This window comes from Eucalyptus grandis, chromosome 1 (assembly GCF_016545825.1).
Source record: "Eucalyptus grandis isolate ANBG69807.140 chromosome 1, ASM1654582v1, whole genome shotgun sequence".
NCBI classification, from domain to species: domain Eukaryota; kingdom Viridiplantae; phylum Streptophyta; class Magnoliopsida; order Myrtales; family Myrtaceae; genus Eucalyptus; species Eucalyptus grandis.
The window spans coordinates 19,364,238-19,387,443 of NC_052612.1; the positions used below are offsets into that span (position 1 = coordinate 19,364,238).

At 43.6% G+C, this 23,206-nt stretch overlaps 2 protein-coding genes across 2 annotated transcripts; one reads left to right on the plus strand and one right to left on the minus strand.

Annotated features, from left to right (window-relative positions):
* Nucleotides 1-12,582: 12,582 nt before the first annotated feature.
* Nucleotides 12,583-13,924, plus strand: LOC120295979 (importin beta SMX1-like). Its single transcript, XM_039317620.1, has 3 exons — nucleotides 12,583-12,933; nucleotides 13,108-13,217; nucleotides 13,792-13,924. Exons 1-3 carry the CDS (start codon nucleotides 12,793-12,795, stop codon nucleotides 13,922-13,924), a joined length of 384 nt encoding a protein of 127 aa, XP_039173554.1. The 5' UTR covers nucleotides 12,583-12,792.
* A 4,067-nt stretch (nucleotides 13,925-17,991) lies between these two features.
* On the minus strand, nucleotides 17,992-21,023 carry LOC120288828 (pyruvate decarboxylase 1-like). Its single transcript, XM_039302996.1, is given in 8 exon segments — nucleotides 17,992-18,330; nucleotides 18,424-18,612; nucleotides 18,908-19,025; nucleotides 19,130-19,780; nucleotides 19,869-20,032; nucleotides 20,377-20,778; nucleotides 20,781-20,844; nucleotides 20,846-21,023. Coding segments are annotated over 8 exon segments (1,815 nt in total). The 5' UTR covers nucleotides 20,902-21,023; the 3' UTR covers nucleotides 17,992-18,159.
* Nucleotides 21,024-23,206: the final 2,183 nt, after the last annotated feature.

The window sequence follows — 23,206 nt, forward strand, 5'->3', positions numbered from 1 at the left end:
CACAACAAAAAGCGAACGAACGATGAAAGAATCAATTTCTCTATTCCATCCCCATAAAAGTGACATCCCCACCACTTTTCCCCCTACTTTCCCCCTGAGCCGAGCCCTCAATTTGCCTTCCTTGCCCTAACTTGCCATTCGGAACCCTAAATTTTTCGCAAAATTGATCCACGTAGAGAACATGACAAACCCGAACGATCGTGAACGCGGTGCAACTACAGCAATGGCCGAGCGACGACAGGCGAGCGACGGCGGGCGAGCGAACGGCGGTGGGTGAACGACGGTGGGTGAGCAAGCTACGGCCGGCGTCGAGAAGAACCGTATACGAACCCTATTTTACTCCCTGCAACGACGTTGTTTTTTGCTATGGAGCAAGGCGGCGTCGTTTCTTATGTCAATCCACGATGGATGGCAAGAAACGACGTCGTTTCTTACGAAGAAAGGACAACGGCGTCGTTTTATGCTATCCACCGTGGACAATCTTAAGCCACGTCGATTTTTTTTTTTAAATATAAAGGCCACGTATTTATTTTGGCCGGAATTTCTCGCGGTGGCACCAAAGTGATCGTTTTCCTCCGATTTGGCACTTAAGTGATCCGACGGAAACTTTTGGCACCAAAGTGAGCGCCGTACACAACTTTTGACACCATTAGTGTACTTCTCCCGTGATTTAATGATAGATCCACGAACCGTGTGGTTTAGGAAAGCCACCAATCCTGTAGTTTAAGGATAGACCCACGAACCGTGTGGTTTAAGAAAAGCCACCAATCCCGTGGTTTAAAGATAAACCCACCAACCTTGTGGTTTAAGGATAGATCCACAAACCATGTGGTTTAGGAAAGCCATCAACCCCGTGGTTTAAGGATAAACCCACAAATCTTGTGTTTTAAGGATAGACCCACAAACCGTGTGGTTTAGGAAAGCCACCAACCCCGTGATTTAAGGATAAACCCACCAACCCTGTGGTTTAAGGATAGACCCACGAACCGTGTGATTTAAGAAAGCCACAAATCCCGTAGTTTAAGGATAGACCCACGAACCATGTGGTTTAGGAAAGGCACCAACCCCGTGGTTTAAGGATAAATCCACTAACCGTGTGGTTTAAGGATAGACCCACGAACCGTGTGATTTAGAAAAAGCCACCAACCCCGTGGTTTAAGGATAAACCCACTAACCATATAAATGACATGGTTTAAGACTGATCATGAACTTTTGGAAATTGCATGGTTTAAGGCTAACCATGAACCTTGTAGGCCACATGGTTTGAGGCTAAAAATGAACCTTTGGAGATGGCATGGTTTAAGGCTGATCATGAACCTTTGATTTTTAGGGAAGTGCCTGCTAACCCCTTGAAAACCGCATGGCTTCACTAAAGAATCCTATCAAACTCAACTTGAGCAAATGTTATTAGAGACGTCATCAAAAGACGTATTGACAATATTGCATCATTAATTGAACAAGCTAATCAAGTTAAGTTCGACTGCTTTTTAAAAAAAAAAAAACATTCGATGTACTGCACACGGCGGGCCCTTGGGAAGTTCATGGGTCGCACGGAAGCTCAGGGGTCACGCGCGTCAAGCCTTGGGCAGACCATGGGCGTGTGTCAGAAGCAAGATCAGGGTTGTAGGTCCGTCTAACACGCAACCAGCCGAACCGTCACGGGCTGCTCGAACATCGTTCATGGGTCGCTCATGGGTTGCGCATGGGCCTTTCGCTTGTTCTACTCATGGGTCGATCGTGGGCTGTTCCCGGGCAACCCCTTGTGCGTGACACGGCCCGTCATGGATGATCTTGGATCATGCTTTGTCCGTGGGCCGTGTCATTCTCCCCCACCTAATCAGGCGACACCCTCGTTGCGTCCGTGGCATGGAAGGCTTCGATGTGCTTCTTGAATTGCCACAGAGCCTCGGAGGGTTCCCAGCTTGCTTCACTCTCGGGAAGGCCTCTCCACCGAACGAGGTATTCCTTCCTTGATGCCCGATACTTCTTCCGTACAATTCGATCAGCCATGATACACTCAACATCTCGATCATATGAGGTCTTTACCCCAAGGGGCGCTCGCTGTGATGTGCCCCGATCCAGATCATCTTCGTCCACATGAAACGGTTTTAACATGCTCACGTGGAACACGGGGTGTAGCCTGAACTTGGGCGGTAAGTCCAGCTTGTACGCCACATTTCCAATCCGTTGTATCACTCGGAAAGGGCCTTCATAGCGACGAATCAGCCCTTTGTTCACATTTATGTACCAAAGGACAAGGTGCAATTTGGCTAGCACCACGTCCCCGACCTGAAACTCCACATGCCGTCGCTTTTTGTCAGCCCATTTCTTTGTGCGTTTCGTGGCCCTATTCAGACACGCCCGAGCCAAATCCGCGTGTTCACTCCATTCCATAGCGAGCTTATATGCGGACGGGCTGCTTCCTCGATACCCCAAGGCAAGTGCGCTCGGTGTGAGAGGCCGCTGTCCGGTCACAATCTCGAACGGACTTTGGTTTGTGGACTCGCTCCACTGCAAGTTGTAGGAAAATTGGGCCACGTCGATCAACCGTGCCCAGTTTACTTGCGTGTTGCTCACATAGTGCCGAAGGTAGAGTTCCAGCAACCCGTTCACCCGCTCAATCTGATCGTTGATCTGTGGATGCATGCTGGTGGAAAGGTTGAGACTCGTCCCCAGCAATTTGAAGAGCTCGGTCCAAAACCGTCCGGTGAATCGAGGGTCGCGATCACTCACGATCGTGTGTGGAACGCCCCAATATTTGACGACGTGCTTGAGGAACAGCTTGGCGGCTTCCTTGGCTGGGCATTCCTTTGTTGTTGGCACGAACGTCGTATATTTGGAGAGGCGATCTACCACGACCATGAGGGCCTGACACCCTTTAGACTTTGGCAGATTCACGATGAAGTCCATAGAGACACTCTCCCATGGACGTTCCGGGATAGGCAATGGTTCAAGGAGTCCCGCGGGGGACCGTTGCTATATCTTGTCTTGCTGGCAGACAAAACATGTTCGCACATGTCTCCACATCATCCCTCATGTGCGGCCAATAGTATTGATCCTCAAAGAACGCCCTGGTGCGGTGGATCCCCGGATGTCCCGCCCATTTGGAGTCGTGGCACTCTTTTAGGATTTCCCTCCGAAGTTTCCCATGGAGCGGCATGTAGAGTCATCGTCTTTTGGTGTAGAGGAGGTCATCCTCAAGCCCAAATCTCCTCGTCAAGCCCTCTTGGGCATATCAAATGAGAGCTTGGGCCGTTTGATCATGCTTCAACCCCTCCTTGATTCGATCAACCCATGGACAATCGGGTCTGCTCACCACATTGGCCAATTCGAACTTCCTGCTTAAGGCGTCGGCCACGGAATTGGATTTTCCGGGCTTGTATTCTAAGGCATAATCAAACTCGGCCAGGAAGTCTTGCCACCGAGCTTGTTTCGGGCTAAGCTTCTTCTGAGTTTGGAAGTAGCTTGTAGCCACATTGTCGGTCCTTACAACAAACCAGGATCCCAAGAGATAGTGTCTCCATGTGCAAAGACAGTGCACCACCGCGGTCATTTCCTTCTCTTGAACCGTGTATTGTCGCTCCGTGTCATTCAGCTTTCGGGACTCGAAGGCCACCGAATGGCCTTCCTGCATTAAGACACCACCGATGGCAAAATCAGAAGCATCGGTCTCTACTTCATATGGCTTGGTGAAGTCGGGCAGCATAAGAACCGGCTCTTAGGTCATGGCCCATTTCAACCACTCGAATGCCTCTTGACACCGATCCGTCCACTCGCACGGCCTTTCTTTCTTCAGCATGTCCGTGAGTGGCACTAGGGGTGAGCATGGTCCGGGTTGGTTCGGGCCACCCCCTAACCCTAGGACCAACCCGTACAGTGTCGGTCCTCAATTTTTAGGACCGAGGACCGACCCTACTGAGCTTGGGACCAAGGACCGGACCGACCCAATGGGTTCAGTCCGGTTCCAGGGTCAACCCGGGACCGATCGATAATTTATTTCGTCTTGTTTTTTCATACTCTCTAAAAAAGTAAACTTACAAATTCAAATTACACATCCATCGACAATGCGATATTGTGCAACTAAACTATAAATACCAATACAAGATCTCAAATGAAGCACAAAGTAGATATCACTAGTCAAGTTGTGTTTGGAAAGCAAGGGCAAGCTGAGCATTAGGGTTTCTAATTAGGGCTTCTTCTTTTTTCCTTTTGATTTACTCAGCGATAAGTGAGGCGATCGGTGCGAGTGGCGAGCGCAAGCGTCAAGTGTCGAGTGGGGTGAGTGTCAACTGGCAAGCGGCAAGTGTTTAGTGAGGCCAGCGGCGAGCGGTGAGCGTTGAGCGAGACTAGTGGCGAGTCGTGAGTGGCAAGCGTTTATCGAGGCTAGCGACGACATCAAAGGGCGAGTGGTGAGTGGCGAGCGGCGCGAGCAGCGCGCACGGTCAAAGGTGAGCAGCGTAGGCAACCAGAGGCGAGCGGGATGTTGCTACTTTTGATTTTGACAAATTGAAGAACAAAGAAGACAAAATGGAAGAGAACGTACTTTAGGGAAGAAAGCCGTGAGGAGATTTACGGCATAAACTTCGCACCATTTTGGACGTCGCGAGTCCATGACTATGAGGAGTCCTTGGTCCTCACGGCGAAGAATGTACTGGAGTCTAGATCGTGGAGGAGGAGGCCGTGAAGACCTTTAAGGCGTAAACTTCACACCTTTTGGAATTGGATGCCGTCCCGTCCATGACTGTGAGCATGAGGAGTCAACAACTTTAACATCATTTTACTTAGGTCTGAATATATAAAAGAATTATATGTAATATAATATAACATAAATTTTACTTAGGTTTGAATATATAAAAGAATTTAAATAATATAATATAATATAAAGGGTTGGTTCAGGGTTGGACCGACCCAAAACTCTCAGGACCGAGGACCAACCCGCACAGTGTTGGTCATGGAATTTCAGGACCAATGACCGACCCAGTCCCCTTGGGAACCGGACCAAGACCGGCAGGGTTGGGCCGGTCCAGGGTCCAAGATGCTCACCCCTAAGTGGCACGGTGAGGCGCGAATATTCCCGAATGAAGCGTCGATAATAGTTCATGAGACCGAGAAATGATCTCAACTCGGTCACCTTGGATGGTGGTTCCCAATCAACAATGGCACGGATCTTGGCCGTGTCCATCCGCACACGTCCGCCCCCGACGATGTGCCCAAGGAACGGGATCTCTTTTTGTGTGAAGGCACATTTCTCTCGTTTCACATACCAGTCGTTTTCCCGAAGGGTTTGGAAAACTTGACCCAAATGTTCAACATGCTCCTCAAGCGTCCGACTATATATTACTATATCATCAAGATAAATTACAACGAACCGATCAAGGAACGGATGTAGTACCTTGTTCATGAGTGTGCAAAACGTAGCTGGCGCATTAGTCAAGCCAAATGGCATGACGAGGAATTCGAATGATCCATAGCGGGTCACACATGTTGTCTTCGACTCATCCCCCCCGCAATCCGCACTTGATAGTATCCCGATCGAAGGTTGAGCTTAGAGAACCATTGGGCTTCTCCGAGCTGATCGAACAAGTCGCAATAAGGGGAATCGGGTACTTATTCTTGACGATCGCTTGTTCAATGCTCGGTAATCGATACATACGGAGGGATCCGTCATGCTTCTTTGGAACAACACCGGGCACCGAACGGGGCCTTAGATGGCCGAACATACCCAGCATCGAGCAGCTCTTTGAGCTGTTTCCTCAATTCCTCCAACTCAGGTGGGGCCATGCGATAGGGAGCCATGGCCGGTGGTCGAGCATCGGGCACCAGCTCAATCCGATGGTCGACCTCTCTTCGAGTAGGTAGCTTCTTGGGTAGCTCGGGCGACATCATGTCTTGGAAGGCATCAAGGACTTGGGATACTTTTTCCGATACCGTGTTTTCTTCCGCGCCCTCCTCCTTTAATGCCGCCAAGAAGGTCACCTTACCTTTCTTCAGCCCTTTGGATAGCTGCATGGCCGATAGCATTTTTCAATCACGCCCCGATTCGCGGTAGATCGAGACCATGCATTGGCACCACTTGTCCAGGATACATATGTAATCCGCGAAGGGCATGACACTCACATTTATCCGGTCGAGAAATCCCGATCCGAGTATGAAATCATAGTCATCGAGGGGAATTACCTCGATATCTTCTTTGCTGGTCCAAAGACCTGGATGGAACTCCACGCCCCTGGCCATGCCGTTGGTCGGGACTTCTCTAGAATTCACAGTTTTGAGCCAACTGGACTCATTTGCCTCAACCGGAAGATGCAGCTTCTTCGCGGCCTCTTTGGATATGAACAGATCGGACGCCCCAGTATCCACGAGTGCGCTCATCGTGGTACCTCTGATCTTCACATCTACGAACATCATCCCTTTTGGTTCTTTGGCCTTCTTGGCCTTGATCGTTCCAAGGATCTACAACGATCCCAACCGCGCCTCCTCTCGTGGCTTGTCCTCCTTGCACAAGGCCGCCAACTTCCCCCTCTTCAGGCAATCACGAGCCATATGGGGACCATCGCAAAAGACGCACTTGTATGTGCGTACCTTGCGTTGGTATCCCCCATGGCTAGACTCGGGTTGATTCCTATGAGGGGTCGGAGGCGGTCTGTTAGCATTCGGTCGAGGGAACCTGCCTCGATCTCCCCCACCAGTGGCCTTTTCTCTCGGTCGAGAGTCGGGCTTGGCCGCGTTTGCTGGCCTATATTCCACGAGAGACTTGGCCACAAAAGTGGCTGTAGTGAGATCCGTTGCATTACACTGTTTGAGCTCCTGTTTGACCTAAGGTTTGAGTCCGCCCATGAACTGGTGGAACGCCTCCGTCTCGGTCATGGACGGGATTTGGAGCAACAGCTCCGAGAACCGCTTCACATAGTCACGAACTTCGCCCTTCTGCTCTAGGTGTTTGAGCTCCCATCGGGCTTCCTCCTCCGCATAGGCGAGATAATAGGTTCGTCGAAATTCCTCGACGAACCGAGCCCATGTCACGATAGGATCGCCATTCCTACCATCCGACCGACATCTCCACCATAGCAGCGCATCATCAACTAAATACATGGCTACGGTGTTCACCCGGATCACGTCGTCAGTTGTTCCCATGGTCTAGAAGTATCGTTCCATATACCATAGGAAGTTATTCATGTCCTTTGTCACCCGGGAGCCCTTGAACTCCTTCGCCTTGGGTGCATCGGCACGGGACTACACGTTCACGCGTGCTACTTCAAGCTCCACAAGCTTGCCCTTCATCTCCGCCATTTCCGCCCGCATGGCCACCATCGCGGCTTCCCAAGTCTCATCCCACTGCTGCAGCTCGTGCATGAAGGATCCTTGCACCTTGACACAAAGCTTTCCCATGCCGGCTTAGAGCTCCTGCACTTCGGCCAAGAACTCCTCCCTTTCGGCTTCCGCTCCTTCGACGGCTTGATGCAGGTTGTCAACACTTGGACATCCGTGACGGTCTCCTCTAAGGCCGTCAGACGGTTGTCCAGATCCCCCTTCAAATCCCTCGCACACGAGGTAGCACGGGCCTTCTTCGACAGGGTAGCCCTCTCGGCTGGACGCCCACGATCTTCACGCTCATCGCCTTGAACGACCGGAGCATCAACGCGAGGATCAGCCATTTCGTTTGGGAATGATGGCTCTGATACCACTTGTCACGGGTCGATCTTTTTCGGTAGATCAAACACCGCGCGGCCTTAGGATCGATGATCCCAAGTTAGCCTTAGGCACACACTCGCTCGAACACAAGAACCGAATGGGCAAAGAGAGTGTCTATTGCTTGTGAACAAATTGTTTACAAAGTGGGAGAGGGGTCCCTATTTATACAAGAGCAGGTCGCATCTCAGCCGTGGATCGTCCCTCTGATCCAACGGTTCATTTTGAATCTGTATCATCATTACAAGCTATAAAATAGGCTACTCGAAGGCTACTCAATGGTCTGCACATGGTAGGCCCTTGGGAAGTTCATGGGTCGCACAGAAGCCCAGGGGTCGCACGCGTCAGGCCTTAGGCAGACCATGGGCGTGTGTCAGAAGCAAGATCAGGGTTGCAGGTCCATCTGACACGCGACCAGCCGAACCGTCACGGGCTACTCGAATATCATTCATGGGTCGCTCATGGGCTGCGCATGGGCCTTTCGCTTGTTCTGCTCATGGGTCGATCGTGGGCTGCTCCCGGGCAACCCCTTGTGCGTGACACGGCCTGTCACGAACGATCTTGGATCATGCTTTGTCCGTGGGTCGTGTCACAAGCAAGAAGCATGTTTTCATGAAGAAAACGCTCATGATGGACTCCTAACACTACAATCTAATAGCCTTTCATCTTACGGTATATTGTAGCATGATCTTCTATCGTGAACAAAGAACGAAATAACCAAACACGATCAGTATAAACACTCAAAACAATAGGAACAGCATTAAAAAGGTTATCAGGTCACCAACACAACATCAACACATTACCCTAGTAAATCATAAAGACGGAATTAAAAGGTAACCCAAAAACCATCATCCAACATAGCAACGCCCATCAACACCACACCTCCCAACCAAACGCACCCAAACGGCGAACGCGAACTGATCCTTTGTCGACTTATCCCCGCAACACGATCGCAGCGAATGAATTTCATGCAGCATTCTACCACCACAAAAATACAAATCTTCACAAACCCCCATCTTCCTCATCATGAACGAATTTGGCGTTGACTAGCGACTGCGGGCGAGCTCGCCACGGCAACAGAACAAAACCCTTAAGAGGAGCAAGTCAATTGCGAAATCAGAGACGCATGAGAGAAAGAGTGCACGTTGATCAACAGTTTATAATTCAAACGACAACGAAGGTAGCGGTAGAATGTCACTTAAAATGCTAGAACTTTTTCGATGTATAAACCCTAGAATTTCAAATTTCAAATTCTCACTCAATTCTCAACAAAATCATATAAATTATATATGGTTGGAAAGATCTCGACATGTAGAACAAAAGCCTCAGGTTTCAAGATCAATCGAGCAAAAAAAAATCCACATGAAAAAATACGCCCATATTCGGCTCAAAAAGGAAAATTTCGAATTTTGTTTATAAAAAAAATTTGGGTTCTACAATCATATATGACTAGCTCTGATACCACATGTAGAAAATTTATTCACATATACAACTATTCAATCAAGAAAAACGGATCTATATATGATTGTAAAACACTAAAATCAATAAATACAACGGAATTAAAGCATACCTATTTGAGCCATTGCTTCACTTGAAGAAAAGTAGATTACTCTGATAATCAAGGATCTATCGGAATGCCAGATCTTCCTCTCTATGACCTATTTCGATATAGTAGCTGTTAATGGGATTAAAGCAACTGATAGGTATAACCTATTATTTTATAGGCTAGAGAGGGGGACCTAGCAAACCCTAATCAATAGCGTGTCAATTGGGCTCTTCCCATTACGGGCTTCAGTTAAACACAATTGTCTACACTTTGCTGCTCAACTAGGTCCGTTATTAATAGATGCCAATACCCAATTCAATCATATCACTTTAGGGTTCAACAAATATTGGAATATCCATTAACCTGATTATTTAAAATATAAAATCAATTAATTAATGTAAGCTCATATTATAGGAAATTTCCAACAGGCCGAACATACCCTCCTCGGCCAAACACCGAACAAACAACGGTGACGATGGGAACGTAGCGAACGACCACACGGCCGACGCCCAAGGTCACCCGTCACCACTGGAACATCACAATAGAGCGCGACTCGCCCGGACAACTCGATTTCAGCCAAAGACGAAGCCACGGAGACTAGATCTCGTTGTGGCATTTCTATCCAACAAGTGCAATACACTAGAGGAATGAGAGATTCCGGCTCGACTGAGACTCAAATCCAGACCGGGACTCTTGACAAGTGAACTAGAACACATAGCAACTCAATAGGGAACCGGTGGGATCAGAGCTCGCGTGAGTCGGACAATTGCGAGATCCAACCCAACGTGCCCAAAACAAGGTCCGAAAAGGGGAAATAAGGGGGGTTACTGGTTCGGCTTGAGGACGTCGACCGGAGGAGATCATCGGGCGGAGTTCACGAGTGGCCAAGGCTCCCTCTCTCTCTCTCTCTCTCTCTCTCTCTCTCTCTCTCTCTCTCTCTCTCTCTCTCTCTCTCGAACATCTCTCTCACTCGGATCTCTCTCGGTCTCCCTCTCGAGCCCCTCACACTTTAAAGCACCGGCGCGCATGGCCTCCTGTCGTGCCAGCTACCGTTGCTGACCTGCCCCCGACCGAACGTCTCACGCGACGCTCTCTCTGACCTGTGCAATTCTGATTCGTAGAGCGTGACCAGCATGAGGAGGAAGAAGACCAGCATGCGGGCTGGGCTTAGTGAAAAGGAAATGAAGCCGGTTTTGGCCCAAAGGAAAAGACATAAAGAGGAGGGGAGAAAAGAGATGGACTGGACCAAATCCATTCCGCTTTTTTTTTTTTGAAAATTTTAACAATTAGTGATAGTTATTTACTTTACTCTTTACTTCTTCTTCTTTTAGCAACTAATCCTAATTTTGTATGCGATTAAGTTCTAAATAAAAATGGTAAAATTTAGGTGTCAACATATCTTTGAGTCGTTTTCCCATTTTACCTAATTTGTGGTCATTCTTTTTTTCTTAAAATATCTTAATCTTTTCCATTAAAGTGGCTATGTTTGTGAAATTTTAACAAATTTGAATTATTTAATATTATGATTGATTTTTTAGTACTTTTCACGCATTATCTAATATATATATATATATATATATATATATATATTTCCCCACATTTCACAGTTGTTAAGAGATATTTCCTTAAAATGAAATAAAATTACATTTGTACCCTTGTGGGGGTCATGGCCAAGTCTATCTCATCCTAATTTTGAGTACTTAGGCTCGTAGAGGTGTGCTTGACTGGTAAAATGAAACTCATCCTATCTTAAGGATGGTAAAATATTTCATATGTCACCATGGATGTGCTCCCATTCAAGCTCTCATAAACATCCCATTGCCTTTTAAAAGCAGCTCTTTCTACTATGCTTTTTCTCATGTTGGTTGAGTTTTATTGACGTGGTTATTGAATTACCAATGTAGATGGTTTACTTAAAAAAAAATATATGCATCGTCAAATAAGCACCACGTCAAGTCACATATTAATTAGAAGTAAGAAAAATTCAAGAGAGGTGTATACACTCATGTTTGTCATGGAGGTTTGAGCTCATGCCAATTGACGCGGCCAAATTCAATGCCCACCCAATCTCGATCCATCGACAATGCCCACCCAGTCATGAGTGGATAGGAATAGTGACTTTTATATTTATTTTAGCGGTGTCAATTTTGGTAGGGTTTAAAGAATATGTTTAGTGCCTCCAAAAATTCCAAACTGTATATCCATAATAAATTTACTCAAATTTATTTTTTGGCAATTGAAAATTTTATAGTTAATACCATAAAAAACCTCAAACTAATGATACATTGATAACGAATTTATCCGAAACTAAAATTTTGACCATTAAAAACCCGAAATTAGTATACCATTGACAAATTTACCCCAAATTGATACACCCGTGATAAATTTATCCTCAATTAGCTTCCATTAAAGTTAGCTTACATGTGACAAATGACTTATATGTTAATTTTGATTTTACTCTTCATTTGTAACAACTATACCAGTTTTGTAGTATTAATTCAATTTAATGGATGATATATTTATCACAAGTGTATCGTTTTATGATTTTTGTGTATCGTTTAGAGTTTTTGTGATATTAACCCAAATAATTGGCAAGGTTAATGGTATATTTTAAAAATGAAAAGAAAACAAAAGGGAGTTTTTAAATTTTTTGGGCAAAAGCGAGGAAAAGTCCCAAAATGATATTCTAATACAAAAGCTTCACCACATCACGGTGCTAAGTGTCGTGTCATGTAAACTCCCCCGCCCCAAAAAAGAGATAAACTTATCAAAATTAATTTTTAACCATCGAAAATTTTAAAATTAATATCACGAAAAATCATAAATTAATATATCGATGATAAATTTACCAAAAAATAATATTTTGACCGCTAAAACCATAAATCGATAGATTTTTAACAAATTTATCCTGAACAGATATACTTTCGTGACAAATTTATCCTCTATTAATTTCGTTAAATTTTACTGTTAAATTGTTGAGTTGGATGATATGAAATAATTGACTTCATTTGTCTTAATTATATCAATTTTGTGGTATTAATTCAATTTAACAAATGATTTATCTATCATAAATATATCGGTTGAAGATTTTTTATGTATTAGTTTAAAATTTTTAATTATATTAACCAAAATAATTAGCGGAGTTAATGGTATGTTTAAAAATAAAAATACAAAAATAAAAAAAGGGAGTTTTTTTAATTTTCCGGCAAAAGCGAGGAAACGTTCCAAAATAATATTCTAATACAAAAGCTTCACCACATCACGGTGCTAAGCGTCCCGTCGTGTAAACTCTCTCTAAAAAGCGAAGAAGACGAGACCAGCTTGCTCCTCGCTCCTCCTCCCTTCCATTTTTCCTCCTCCGCTTGCGAGAACGCAGAGAGAGAAACCCGAACGAATCGATCAATCGGCGCCGACCTCCTCTCGACTTCATCTCCGCCGCGACGCGGCATTCGTCCCCCGGCGGCAATCGGATCTCCGGCGGACCCCCCCGCCCGATTCCTCCGCCACCGCCGCCGCCGCCGCCTCTCGGTTTCCGGAGCTCCGAAGGTGCCGCGGCCATGGCGCTATCGGCTTCCGACCTCCCCGCCGTCTACGCCCTGCCCGCCAATTCGATGAGCGGTGACGAGAGGGTGCGCAAGCCGGCCGAGGCCGCGCTCGGCGAGTTCAAGAGCAGGCCCGGCTTCTGCTCCTGTCTCATGGTATCTTCCCTCCTCTTCGCTCCCTAGCTTTTTCGGTCTGTGCCGTGGGATTGGCATCTCCCGTCGGGGGTGGTTTCCGGCGTTTCGCCTGTCGCGCGTGTTTGTTTTCGCGCTGAATGCGTGGATGAGTCGGCGGTTCTCTTTAAGCTGAGGAGGTTGTTCTGTGTTGTTCAGGAAGTGATAACCGCGAAGGATTTGGCGCCTCAAGTGGACGTCCGCTTGATGGCGTCGGTGTATTTCAAGAACAGCGTCAACCGGTACTGGAGGACCAGGCGCGATACCCCGTAAGTTGCTCGAGAGGAAGGCATTGTAACTGCGAAGGATTTGTCTGTTGATTCTGGCGTTTGAAACACTGTTATGCATGATCTTCTAAACCTGCAATATGGCAAGGAGAGCATAGAAAGCCTGTGGCAACTGTCATACATAAGGCGTGGATGGCTCATTTAACTACGATTGACAAATCACATGGTACTCGCGTGGTTGGCTTGCACACCATCTGAGATATTACTTTTTCAAGCCGAAGGCAGAGATGGTCTGATAATAATGGGGAATAAATATTCTATCAACTAGGCAAATCACAAATTCTACAAATAAGTAACATAATGTCGAACTTACTCTAGGTTCCCGAGGAGTGAGAACTAATCGTTGAAAGCTATGGTAATTTCACTGAGTAAGTACCTGTGACATGCATCCTAATGTGTTCTGAACCTTTGTGAGAAGCATTGGTTGTTGGGGTGATTTTCCCCTTTTTTTCCTATTTATCTGGTTTTTTATTTCGCATGTTGGTTTTCTTCTATTTGGATATTTTAAGATAAGACGCACATGCATTTAGTTTGTGAGCGGATAATTTCTTTACAGGGGAATCAGCGCTGATGAGAAGGCCCATCTGACGCACACCCTTTACTTACGCCTATCAAGCCATGCATCAGATCTTTCCGCTCTTCTTCTTTTATGGATCTTTTTTTTTTCCGCTTATAAACATGTCAAGTAATGGAAATGAATACATTTAACTCCTTGATTTTACTTTCGCTGTTTGTTGCGTTTCGGATTTACGTGCCCGTTAGCCATCAACATGTACATTATTATGAATGAGCTGGATTTTTTTTTTTTTACCGTGAGTGTTGAATGTGTTGATAATTGGAATCAGGGCATTTTTTTCGAATAAGTTTCTCTTTAGAACATACAAGGAGAAGACTTAAATGGTATGAAGTACTTTAATAGCCACAAATCTAGCACGTTATAATTTCGAGCAGTTCTAAAACTTGTGCATAGTAGATTTTCATGTCTTCAAAGATTACTCAATATTGATCCTTATAGGACCTCGTCGACAAAATGATAAAGTTTTTGAGAATGACAAATATATATTCTCGTAAACAAAACCCTATTCATATTCACTAACCAGAGCATATTTTTCACACTCATTTCATGGTCAAAATTCATCCCAAGTGAAAGGCCACCATTGATACTCATTGACTGCTGTTAAGAAGTACCTGGGTCTATCTTGTTTCTCCTACCATCATGTTCTTTCACCCTCATCTTGAGTTAGCAGTAACCATATTAAAATCAATCCGCAAAATATTCACGTTAAGCAATACTTATAAGAAGTATTTGATATTTACTTAAAAATTGAAAATGATTCAACATACTAATCGGTCTTGTGAAATTTAACATTAATTTCCAAAAAGGAAGAGATACTTATACTTTCAAATATATTGCGTGACAGCAGCGACATGACGTAAAGGTAAGAAGGAAGAGGTACTTTTGCCGACGTGACTCCAATCGCATGAAACACTGCCCGATGGCTGAGTGCGATTCATCTGTGGACGCCGTGTTTGGGGGGTCAAAAATCCGGTCGGCGGTCCTTGGATACGATACCATCGGCTGGTTTCGGAAGACCGCGATGTCGAGTTGGATTTGGCCTCTGGTTTTCTTGGCTTTTGCATTAGAAAATGACGAGTGGGATCAGCCCTTTTTATATGCCCCTCTACAGTAAAGTAAATGAATCCGACCTACCTCGGATCATTGTCGTCCTATGTTTTACACTTCGAGCTTTTCTGCCTTTTGGGCCGAAAATTGGAACTCATCCTCAGAATGGGGGGCCTAACCACAAAATTTTTTCCTATTTTCTTCTCGATGTTTCTTTCATTTGCTTTTGCTTTCCACCGGGTTCATGACGACCGTGGATGGGCAGAGAATCATAGTAATTATTTTATTGCTATTGAATATGATATGGAAATTATTTATTTCGCACATGAGAAAGGGGGCATGTATGTGCTTGAAAATGCTCCTTCAATTGCATGCTCTAGTGTTATATCCCTACATCGGATCCATTATTGTATTGGTCATTTTTCGTTGCATGGTCTTCAAAATTAAATTCTAATTTTCAGGCTCTTTCTAGTTTAGAATATGAGTCGTATCAACTTAACAAATTAAATCACATCAATCACCCGCCTTGAGTCATTAAATGGTGACGTCTCTTTTTTGTTAGTTTGTTAAGATATTTACGCTTCTTGTCATATGATTTCCAATTTGTGTTTTAGAAACTTTGTTACTTTTGTTGAAGATTATTTGAGAGTCGCTTGGCTATATCTAATGAAAAGTTGTTCAAAATTATTTTCTATGTTTTGTGCATTTGTGCATGTTAAAGCTTCGCGTTCTGATAATGCTAAGGAGTACCTTTCTGCACCATTTTCTCACCCTATGACTCAACATTGTATGATCCATTAATTTCCTTATCTTGATAAACCACAACAAAATAGTATAGCTGAAAGGAAAAATAGGCATTTATTTGAAGTTACTAGGTCCATGTTGTTTAAGATGAAGGTTCCCAAAATCTTTTGGTTGATGCTATCTTGATTGCAAGTTATCTCATTAATTGCGTGCCTTCTTCTGTTCTGCAAGGTAGTATACTATTTTCTACTTTGTTTCCAAATAAGTCATTGTTTGTCTTACCACCCCTATTTTTTGTTGCAGTTGTTTTGTTCATGATCATCGTTATTGAGTATTAAAATCTAATTTCGAGGCCATCAAGTGTGTGTTTCTGGGTTATTCTTGCGCTACAAAACAATACCATTGCTATTCTATATCATCAAGAAAGTACTTTATAATTATTGATGTTTCATTCTTTGAATTCACTCTTTATCATGATGTTCCAATTACTGTTTCTAAGTTGGATGAAGACTTAAATGTGACCATCATTTGGTCAATTGCTTCAACTATCTCACTAGTGTATACACAGGAATCATCTTCTCTCAAGGTCTATACTTGGCGTCCTCGAGTGGGTATTGCTCCCCACTTTCCTCCTATCATCATCTATGTCACCTTCAGCTCTAGATATGTCATTAGCTCACCATCTTCTTGGGTTTGATCTTGATCTTTCTATTGCTCATCGCAAAGATGCACGTTCTTGGCTCAACATTTTATTGCAAACTTTATTTCTGCTCTTTAGTGTCTCCTTCTTTTTAGCCTTTTTTATCCACTAATGACCAAAAGCCTTTCCCTAAGTTGATAGCTGTAACATTATAGAGTCTTGGCTAGAGGACAATTATGGAAGAAGAATTAAAGGTTTTAAAGGTCAATCAAACTTGGGAATTTGTGTACTTTCCTTTAGCCAAGACTGCTATTGATTGTCAATGGGTGTATGTTGTGATGGTCAATCTCGATAGTTCTCTTGGTTGCTTGGAAACAAGTCTTGTCGCAAAAGGATATGCTTAAGTGTATGAGGTTGACTATCTATACTCTTTTTCTCCTGTTGCGAAGTTTACTTCTGTTCGTGTTTTGATCTCTCTTGCTACCATATATAACTAGCTCTTGTTTCAACTTGATGTTAATAATGTATTTTTGCATGGTACTATTCAAGACAAGGTTTATATGGAGCAACCTCCTGGGTTTGTTGCTTAGGGGAAATCTGGGGGATTGGCTTGTAAATTAAAAATACCTTTGTATGGTTTGAAGCAATCCTACAAGCATGGTTTGGAAGATTCTTCAAGTCTATACTTTCTTATGAATTGTCTAGATGTAGAAAATGATCGCCATTTCTTTTATAAATAGTTAGGGGGAGGCAAGATATTCCGATTGTATATGTTGAATATTATCATGGGAGGCGACTTGATTGGTATGGCTAAACTAAAGCTCCATCTTAAGAAACATTTGCAGACTAACGACTTGGGAAAATTGAAGTATTTCCTTGGAATTGAGATGAGACATTCACAAAAAAAGTATTGTTTTGTCAAAGCGAAAATATGTCTTGAATTTGCTCAATGAGACAGGTATGTTGGAATCTTGATTCACCCATGGAACAAGGGGTTAAATTGGTTGCTGAGGGAGGAGAGGTTATTTATAATCTCGAGAGATTTAGAAGATTGGTAGGTAAGCTAAATTATTCATAATTACTTGACCAGACATTGCCTTTCTAGTAAATGTGGTTAGCCATTTTATGTCTTCCCCTCGTACATCTCACTAGTATAGAGTCATTTGGATTTGAAGGTATTTGAAGAAGGCTTAAGGGATAGGAATTGTTTTTTAAAACTACGGCAAAGTTGAAGGATCCTTTGATGCTAATTGGTCAAGCTTTCTAGATGATAAGAGATCAACCACCGGCTATTGTACCTTGGTTGGAGGAAATCTAGTGTCATGGAAGAGTATGAAGCATAATGTTGTCTCTCACTCCTGCGTTGAGTCGGAATATTGAGCCATGGCAAAAATGACACATGAATTAGTGTGGATTCAACTATTGACTCAGTTAGACTTTAGAGATTTAGCTCCTATGTCTCTATGGTGTAACTATAAGACAACAATGCATATAGCTTCTATCCTTGTGTTTCATGAGAGAAAAAAAAAAAGATTGAGATTGACTGTCATTTTGTTCGAGAGTAGTTGTAGAGTGGAGTGATGGTTCCTAATCATATTTGTACTGGTAAACAACTTGCAAATATCTTTACTAAGCCTCTAGGTAAAGAAAGGATAGATCATATTCGTAACAAGTTGGGCATGATTAATATATGTGCTCCAACTTGAGGGTAGTATTAGAGGGTAGTATTAGAAGTATGAAGAGTAAAATGATCTTTAAAAACCCAGCGCTTAATTTATTGCTGATTACTAATGTAATATAAATTGACCTTTACAGAATAATGTGATCATCAGTTTTCCTTTCACAAAGATTATTTTCATTTCACAGAGCATCAACAATACTCGAGAAGATGCTCTGTTTTATGAGAATCAAGGCTTCTACTGAGGATTGGGAGGGCGACTATTGGCGGCCGAAACCCGGGAACCCCATTCCAGAAGCTCTTTGCTAGTGTCGTCCTTGTGAACTATCACCTCTATGAAGCACAAGCAATCCTTCTTGGGTCCTGTCGCCGTCTTAATCGCTTTGATAAGCTCCTCCTCGTAGAAAACCTGCAATCAGGAGCAATTTTTATTTTTTTTGTAATGGAGGGATTTCTTGATTGGCAAATCATCGTAACCATAACTCGTATGCAAGCAGCTTACTTTTGCTGTCCAGCACTTGCCCTCGCCATTGTGAATTGCTTCCACCAGGCCAGTGTAGTTCCAGTTCTTGATCACATTGTAGGGACCATCATGGATCTCGACTTCGATGGTGTAGCCACCGTTGTTTATCAGGAAGATGATGGTGTTCTGCCCACATCGCAGCATAGTTGACACGTCTTGGGCGGTTACCTAGAGTGAAAAAATCATCCACGAATTCTACATTATTCATCTCTTACATTCAATTAACACAACAAGATCAATAAAATCAAATTTAGCAGAAAAAGGAAGGGAATGAACAAGGTCAATGCGTGGCAAAAACTCTTCACCTAGGCAAATTTCTTAACAGGATTACTAGCAAGTTCATAGGTTGAGCTTGCAAAACCAGTGATATCTTCTTGACAGAAGCTCTATGCATAACTTTGTCATTCATGATGGTCCTTTCGAATGTGCTTAGCAATATAACAGATCAGAAACCATTCCATACCTGGAAGCTACCATCTCCAATGCATGCAATGACTCTCTTCTCTGGCACTGCCTGTGCATACCCAAGTGTTGCACCAACAGACCATCCAATGGATCCATACTGCATTTGGAACTCATACCTGTAGACCCACATTCAAACAATTTCAGATTGTTTTCTTTAAGTAGCTCCAGATCAAAAGGTTAAAAGATAAAGGACCTAATCCATACAACTACACCCACATACCCGCAGCCTCTTGGTAATTTTAGCTTCTGGCAGTTGAACCAAGAGTCTCCAGTCTCAGCAATCACAGCTGATTCACTAGAGAGCATGTCCTGTATGTGCTCGAAGAGGACATTCACCCTCAAGGGCTCCTTGGGTTCACACTTCAATGGATGGCCCTCCGGAACAAAAATCCTGTGATAATTCTCATAAGCAGTGGTATTCCGCTTGACCCGCTTCGAGAGTGCTTTAAGAAAATCCTTCATCAGAACACAACCAAAAGCGGGTCCATTTCCAATCACAACCCTATCAGGCTGCAAAATAATGGCCTTCTCCTTCTTGAGAAGGAGGGAATAACCAACGGAGCTGTAGTCATTGAAGATGGGCCCAGCAAATAAGTAGGCATCTGCGGATTCCACGATCTCGGTGCAGAATGCAGTGCTCACCGCACCCCAGTAAGTCCCAAGGAAGTGGGGATGGTGCTCGGGCACGAGCCCCTTTGCCGATGGCATCACAGCTACAGCACAGCCACATGCATCAACTAGTTCTACGAAGGCTTCACAAGCCTTTGCAACCCGGAGTTTTGGGCCGCCCACCATTACCGGCTTTACTGCCTTGTTCAAGAACTCTGCAGCTGCCTCTACTGCAGCTTCTAATCCCATCTGATTAGTCAATCTGTGTCAACAAAATTAATCAATCACATCACTCTATTCATAAGCTAACACAGCTAACAGACTCAATCGACTGAACAGATGAAAATTACTTGGGAGAGAGTGCAAATGGAACCGGTTCGCGACTGAAAGTCGGGTGAGGTATGGCAGGCAAGTTGCAGCCTATGCTTATGTAAACCGGCTTGCTTTCTTTCAGAGCAGTCGAGATTGCAGTATCGATCAGTTCATGTGCATCTTCCAAGTTATTTACCACAGCCTGGAAAAAGGCGAAAAGGAAACACTCAACACATCAGTTCGTTCGATCTGCACTCAACATATTTACCCCCATCACTGCAATCTCTGCAAGCAAAAACTCCAACTTCGAGTCCCATGCCACACTACTTAAGATACCATTAGTTAATTATAATAATCTTACACGACAGATCCACCATAAATAACGTGATCCAAAATCACGACAAGCATTATAATATGACTATTTCCAGAAAGTCCTCGAAGCGATTTTTCTGGTCAACATATACAACTTTCTTCAGACAAAGATCGGGTCCGAATAAAATATTAGTGTCAGCAAAAGGAAAGATGAAAAGGAGACCGAAGAGATACCTGAAAGCAAGTAACAGTCTGAAAACACCGAAGCTCCTGGCTGAAATCTGGCAACCCGATGGTATGGTGAAGCACCCTGTTCGTCCCGTAGTCGTTGGAGTTGGGCCCGCCCACGATGCAGACCACCGGCAGGTTCTCGCTGTACGCCCCGGCGATGGCGTTGAGCACGCTGAGCCCGCCGACGGTGAACGTCACGACGCAGGCCCCGACGCCCCGGGCGCGGGCGTAGCCGTCGGCGGCGTACCCGGCGTTGAGCTCGTTGCAGCAGCCGACGAGGTTGAGCCCCGGCTCGGCGATGAGGTGGTCGAGGAGCGTGAGGTTGAAGTCGCCGGGGACGGAGAAGACGTCGGTGACGCCGATCTGGACGAGCCGGCGGGCGATGTGGCGGCCCATGGTGGAGTCGGGGAGCCGACCGCAGCGGGCCCGGGGGACGAGCCCTGGATGGCCGCGGCGGCGCCGTTGGGGGCGACCCGACGTCGTTGCAGGGGGCTTGCATGAGCTGAGCGCTCCGATGCTGGTGTCCATGGCGGCGGCGGAGGAGGAGCCGGAGGGGGGGCGGCGGCGGCGGCGGAGGAGGAGGTGGAGGGAGAAGGTGAAGCGAGGAGTGGCAATGGAGGCTGGCGGGGCGCTTTTGGAGTTTTTTTTATGTGTGTTTGGGCGTGGAAGAGTGGTTAAAAAATGCAAGTCTTTATATATGCCAACGAGAGAGAGGATCCTATGGGCGGTGTTGCGGCGGAGAGAGGAAAGGTATTGGCATTACCGTTGAAGGCGGAGGGAGATTGGAGTGATCGTGATGATTTTTTTTCTATCTGCGCCTTTTTGGAGGATTGAATTTTCAAAGGTGAGCTGAGCAATTTCATGTGGGATTTCCTTAGTTTTGGATGTCGAATTGACCCACAAATGTTGTGTTCCACACTGTTTGGACCTTGGAATTGGGGAATATTCAGTTTCGTTTTGAATTTGTGGGCGGGGGGGACTAGGCGTGACTCGAAAAAGGGGTAGCAAGACGAGGTATTGACCCTATTTAGTAGCGTTTCCATTTTTATATTTTTCAATTCTTTTGCTCTCCAAAACATAAAAGAATAACCATCACCTTAATGGCCGCGATGGTTTAGGCTCTCTCCCCCTTAATATCGGGGTGGTGGGTCCTCCCGCTTACTTATCCGTTTACTCACGGGCCGTCACCGTCTCACGAAGTTCTTGGGTCATAAAAAACATAAAAAGAATATAAATTTGTTTGGTAACATCAACTAATTTTCTATTTCTCGAAATAGATCAATGATCAAAGAATAAATTTAGAATAAAAACAATAAGTAAAAAAAAAACTCACTTTCCTATTCCTGAAAAAAAAAAAAAGAAAGAAATAATGTCATTTTAGAAAAACAAGCTCAATATAACTTAATACTTGTCTTTACACAATGGACACAAGATCCGGTCTCTTGATCCAATCCAAGTCCCATTTTTGGAATAATAAAAAAAATAAGAAAAAAAGTTTAGAAATTAGATTTTGAGTAGTTTTACTATATTTTAATGTCGATTCTAGTTTAGAATTAGTTTAGCATAAAAAAATGTGAAAATATTTTGATGAAAATTGGATTCAAAATTGAATAAAATTTTAGAGATTTACTAGATAGATTTTTCAATGTCGTTTCTTGTAGAGAGAATGCAAAGTGACAAAAGCTTGATGACTCCAAGCAACACTTACTCTTTTATCTCAAAAGATCTATACACCTTTTCATTGTAATGCCCGCAATCTCCTCATATTGTAAGTTATAAACTAATGAGACTCCCTTTCCAATTCCAATCATCCATTTTTTTACTAACTATTATGTTGGATTTTCTTAGGTCATTTTAAAATACCTTGATCAATCAAATCATTATAAAAGTCCAATTTTATCCAAACACGAAAATGTTAAATATTTTTATAATTAAATAAAAAATTAGAAGTAGAAATTTTTAGAGTTGTACCAATCACATTTTTATTCATTTTCTATTCCGGTAACAAAATCCTTGTACAATTACCAAACACGTTTTTCTATACAGCAACTCATCAAAAGAATAGAAATGGAAAAAAAAAATTATTTCTAAACCGAAATTATTCTCGAGAATAAAAATGTTACCAAATGTACCCCTAGAAGTCACATGATATGTTTTGGGGTTTCAGAATTTGAAAATCTGCCTGCACACTCTTTACGCATACCAAGCTATTCATAAGATTTTCTGATCTTTTTTTTTTTTTACTGATCTTTTTTTTTATGTTTAAATGTATCGAGTAATGGGAATAAGTGTATTTAACTCTTACAATTTTATTTTCCGGTATTTGTTAAGTCTTAGAATTACATCGTTAGTAGCCACGAACATGTCCCTTATAATGAATGAACCGGATTTTGTTTTCTTACGGTGAATGTTATTGAATGTGCTAATAACTACAATTGCCACATTTTCTTTAATTTTAAAAAAAAAAATTGCACATGATTGTGTGAAGTACTTTGGAGCCTAATGAAACCCACAAGCTACAGTTTTGAGTTGTTATAAGTTTTGAGAGATAGATTCTAAGTTTCATAATATGCAGGATAAGTTACTAGTTCCAAAAGATATGGAACATGTTCCAACAGGTAAATTATAAGTGGAAGGTGAAACTTATACAAACTTGGAAAAACTCACCTAATTGATGTTTAGAAGTGTCCAGATTTAACCATATTAAAATTAATCCGCAAAATTCCCATGTTAAGTAATACTCGTAAGAAGTATATAATACTTAATCAGAAAATTCCAAATCATTCGATATATGAAAACCAGTCTCGTGAAATTTTAAATATTGATTTTCAAA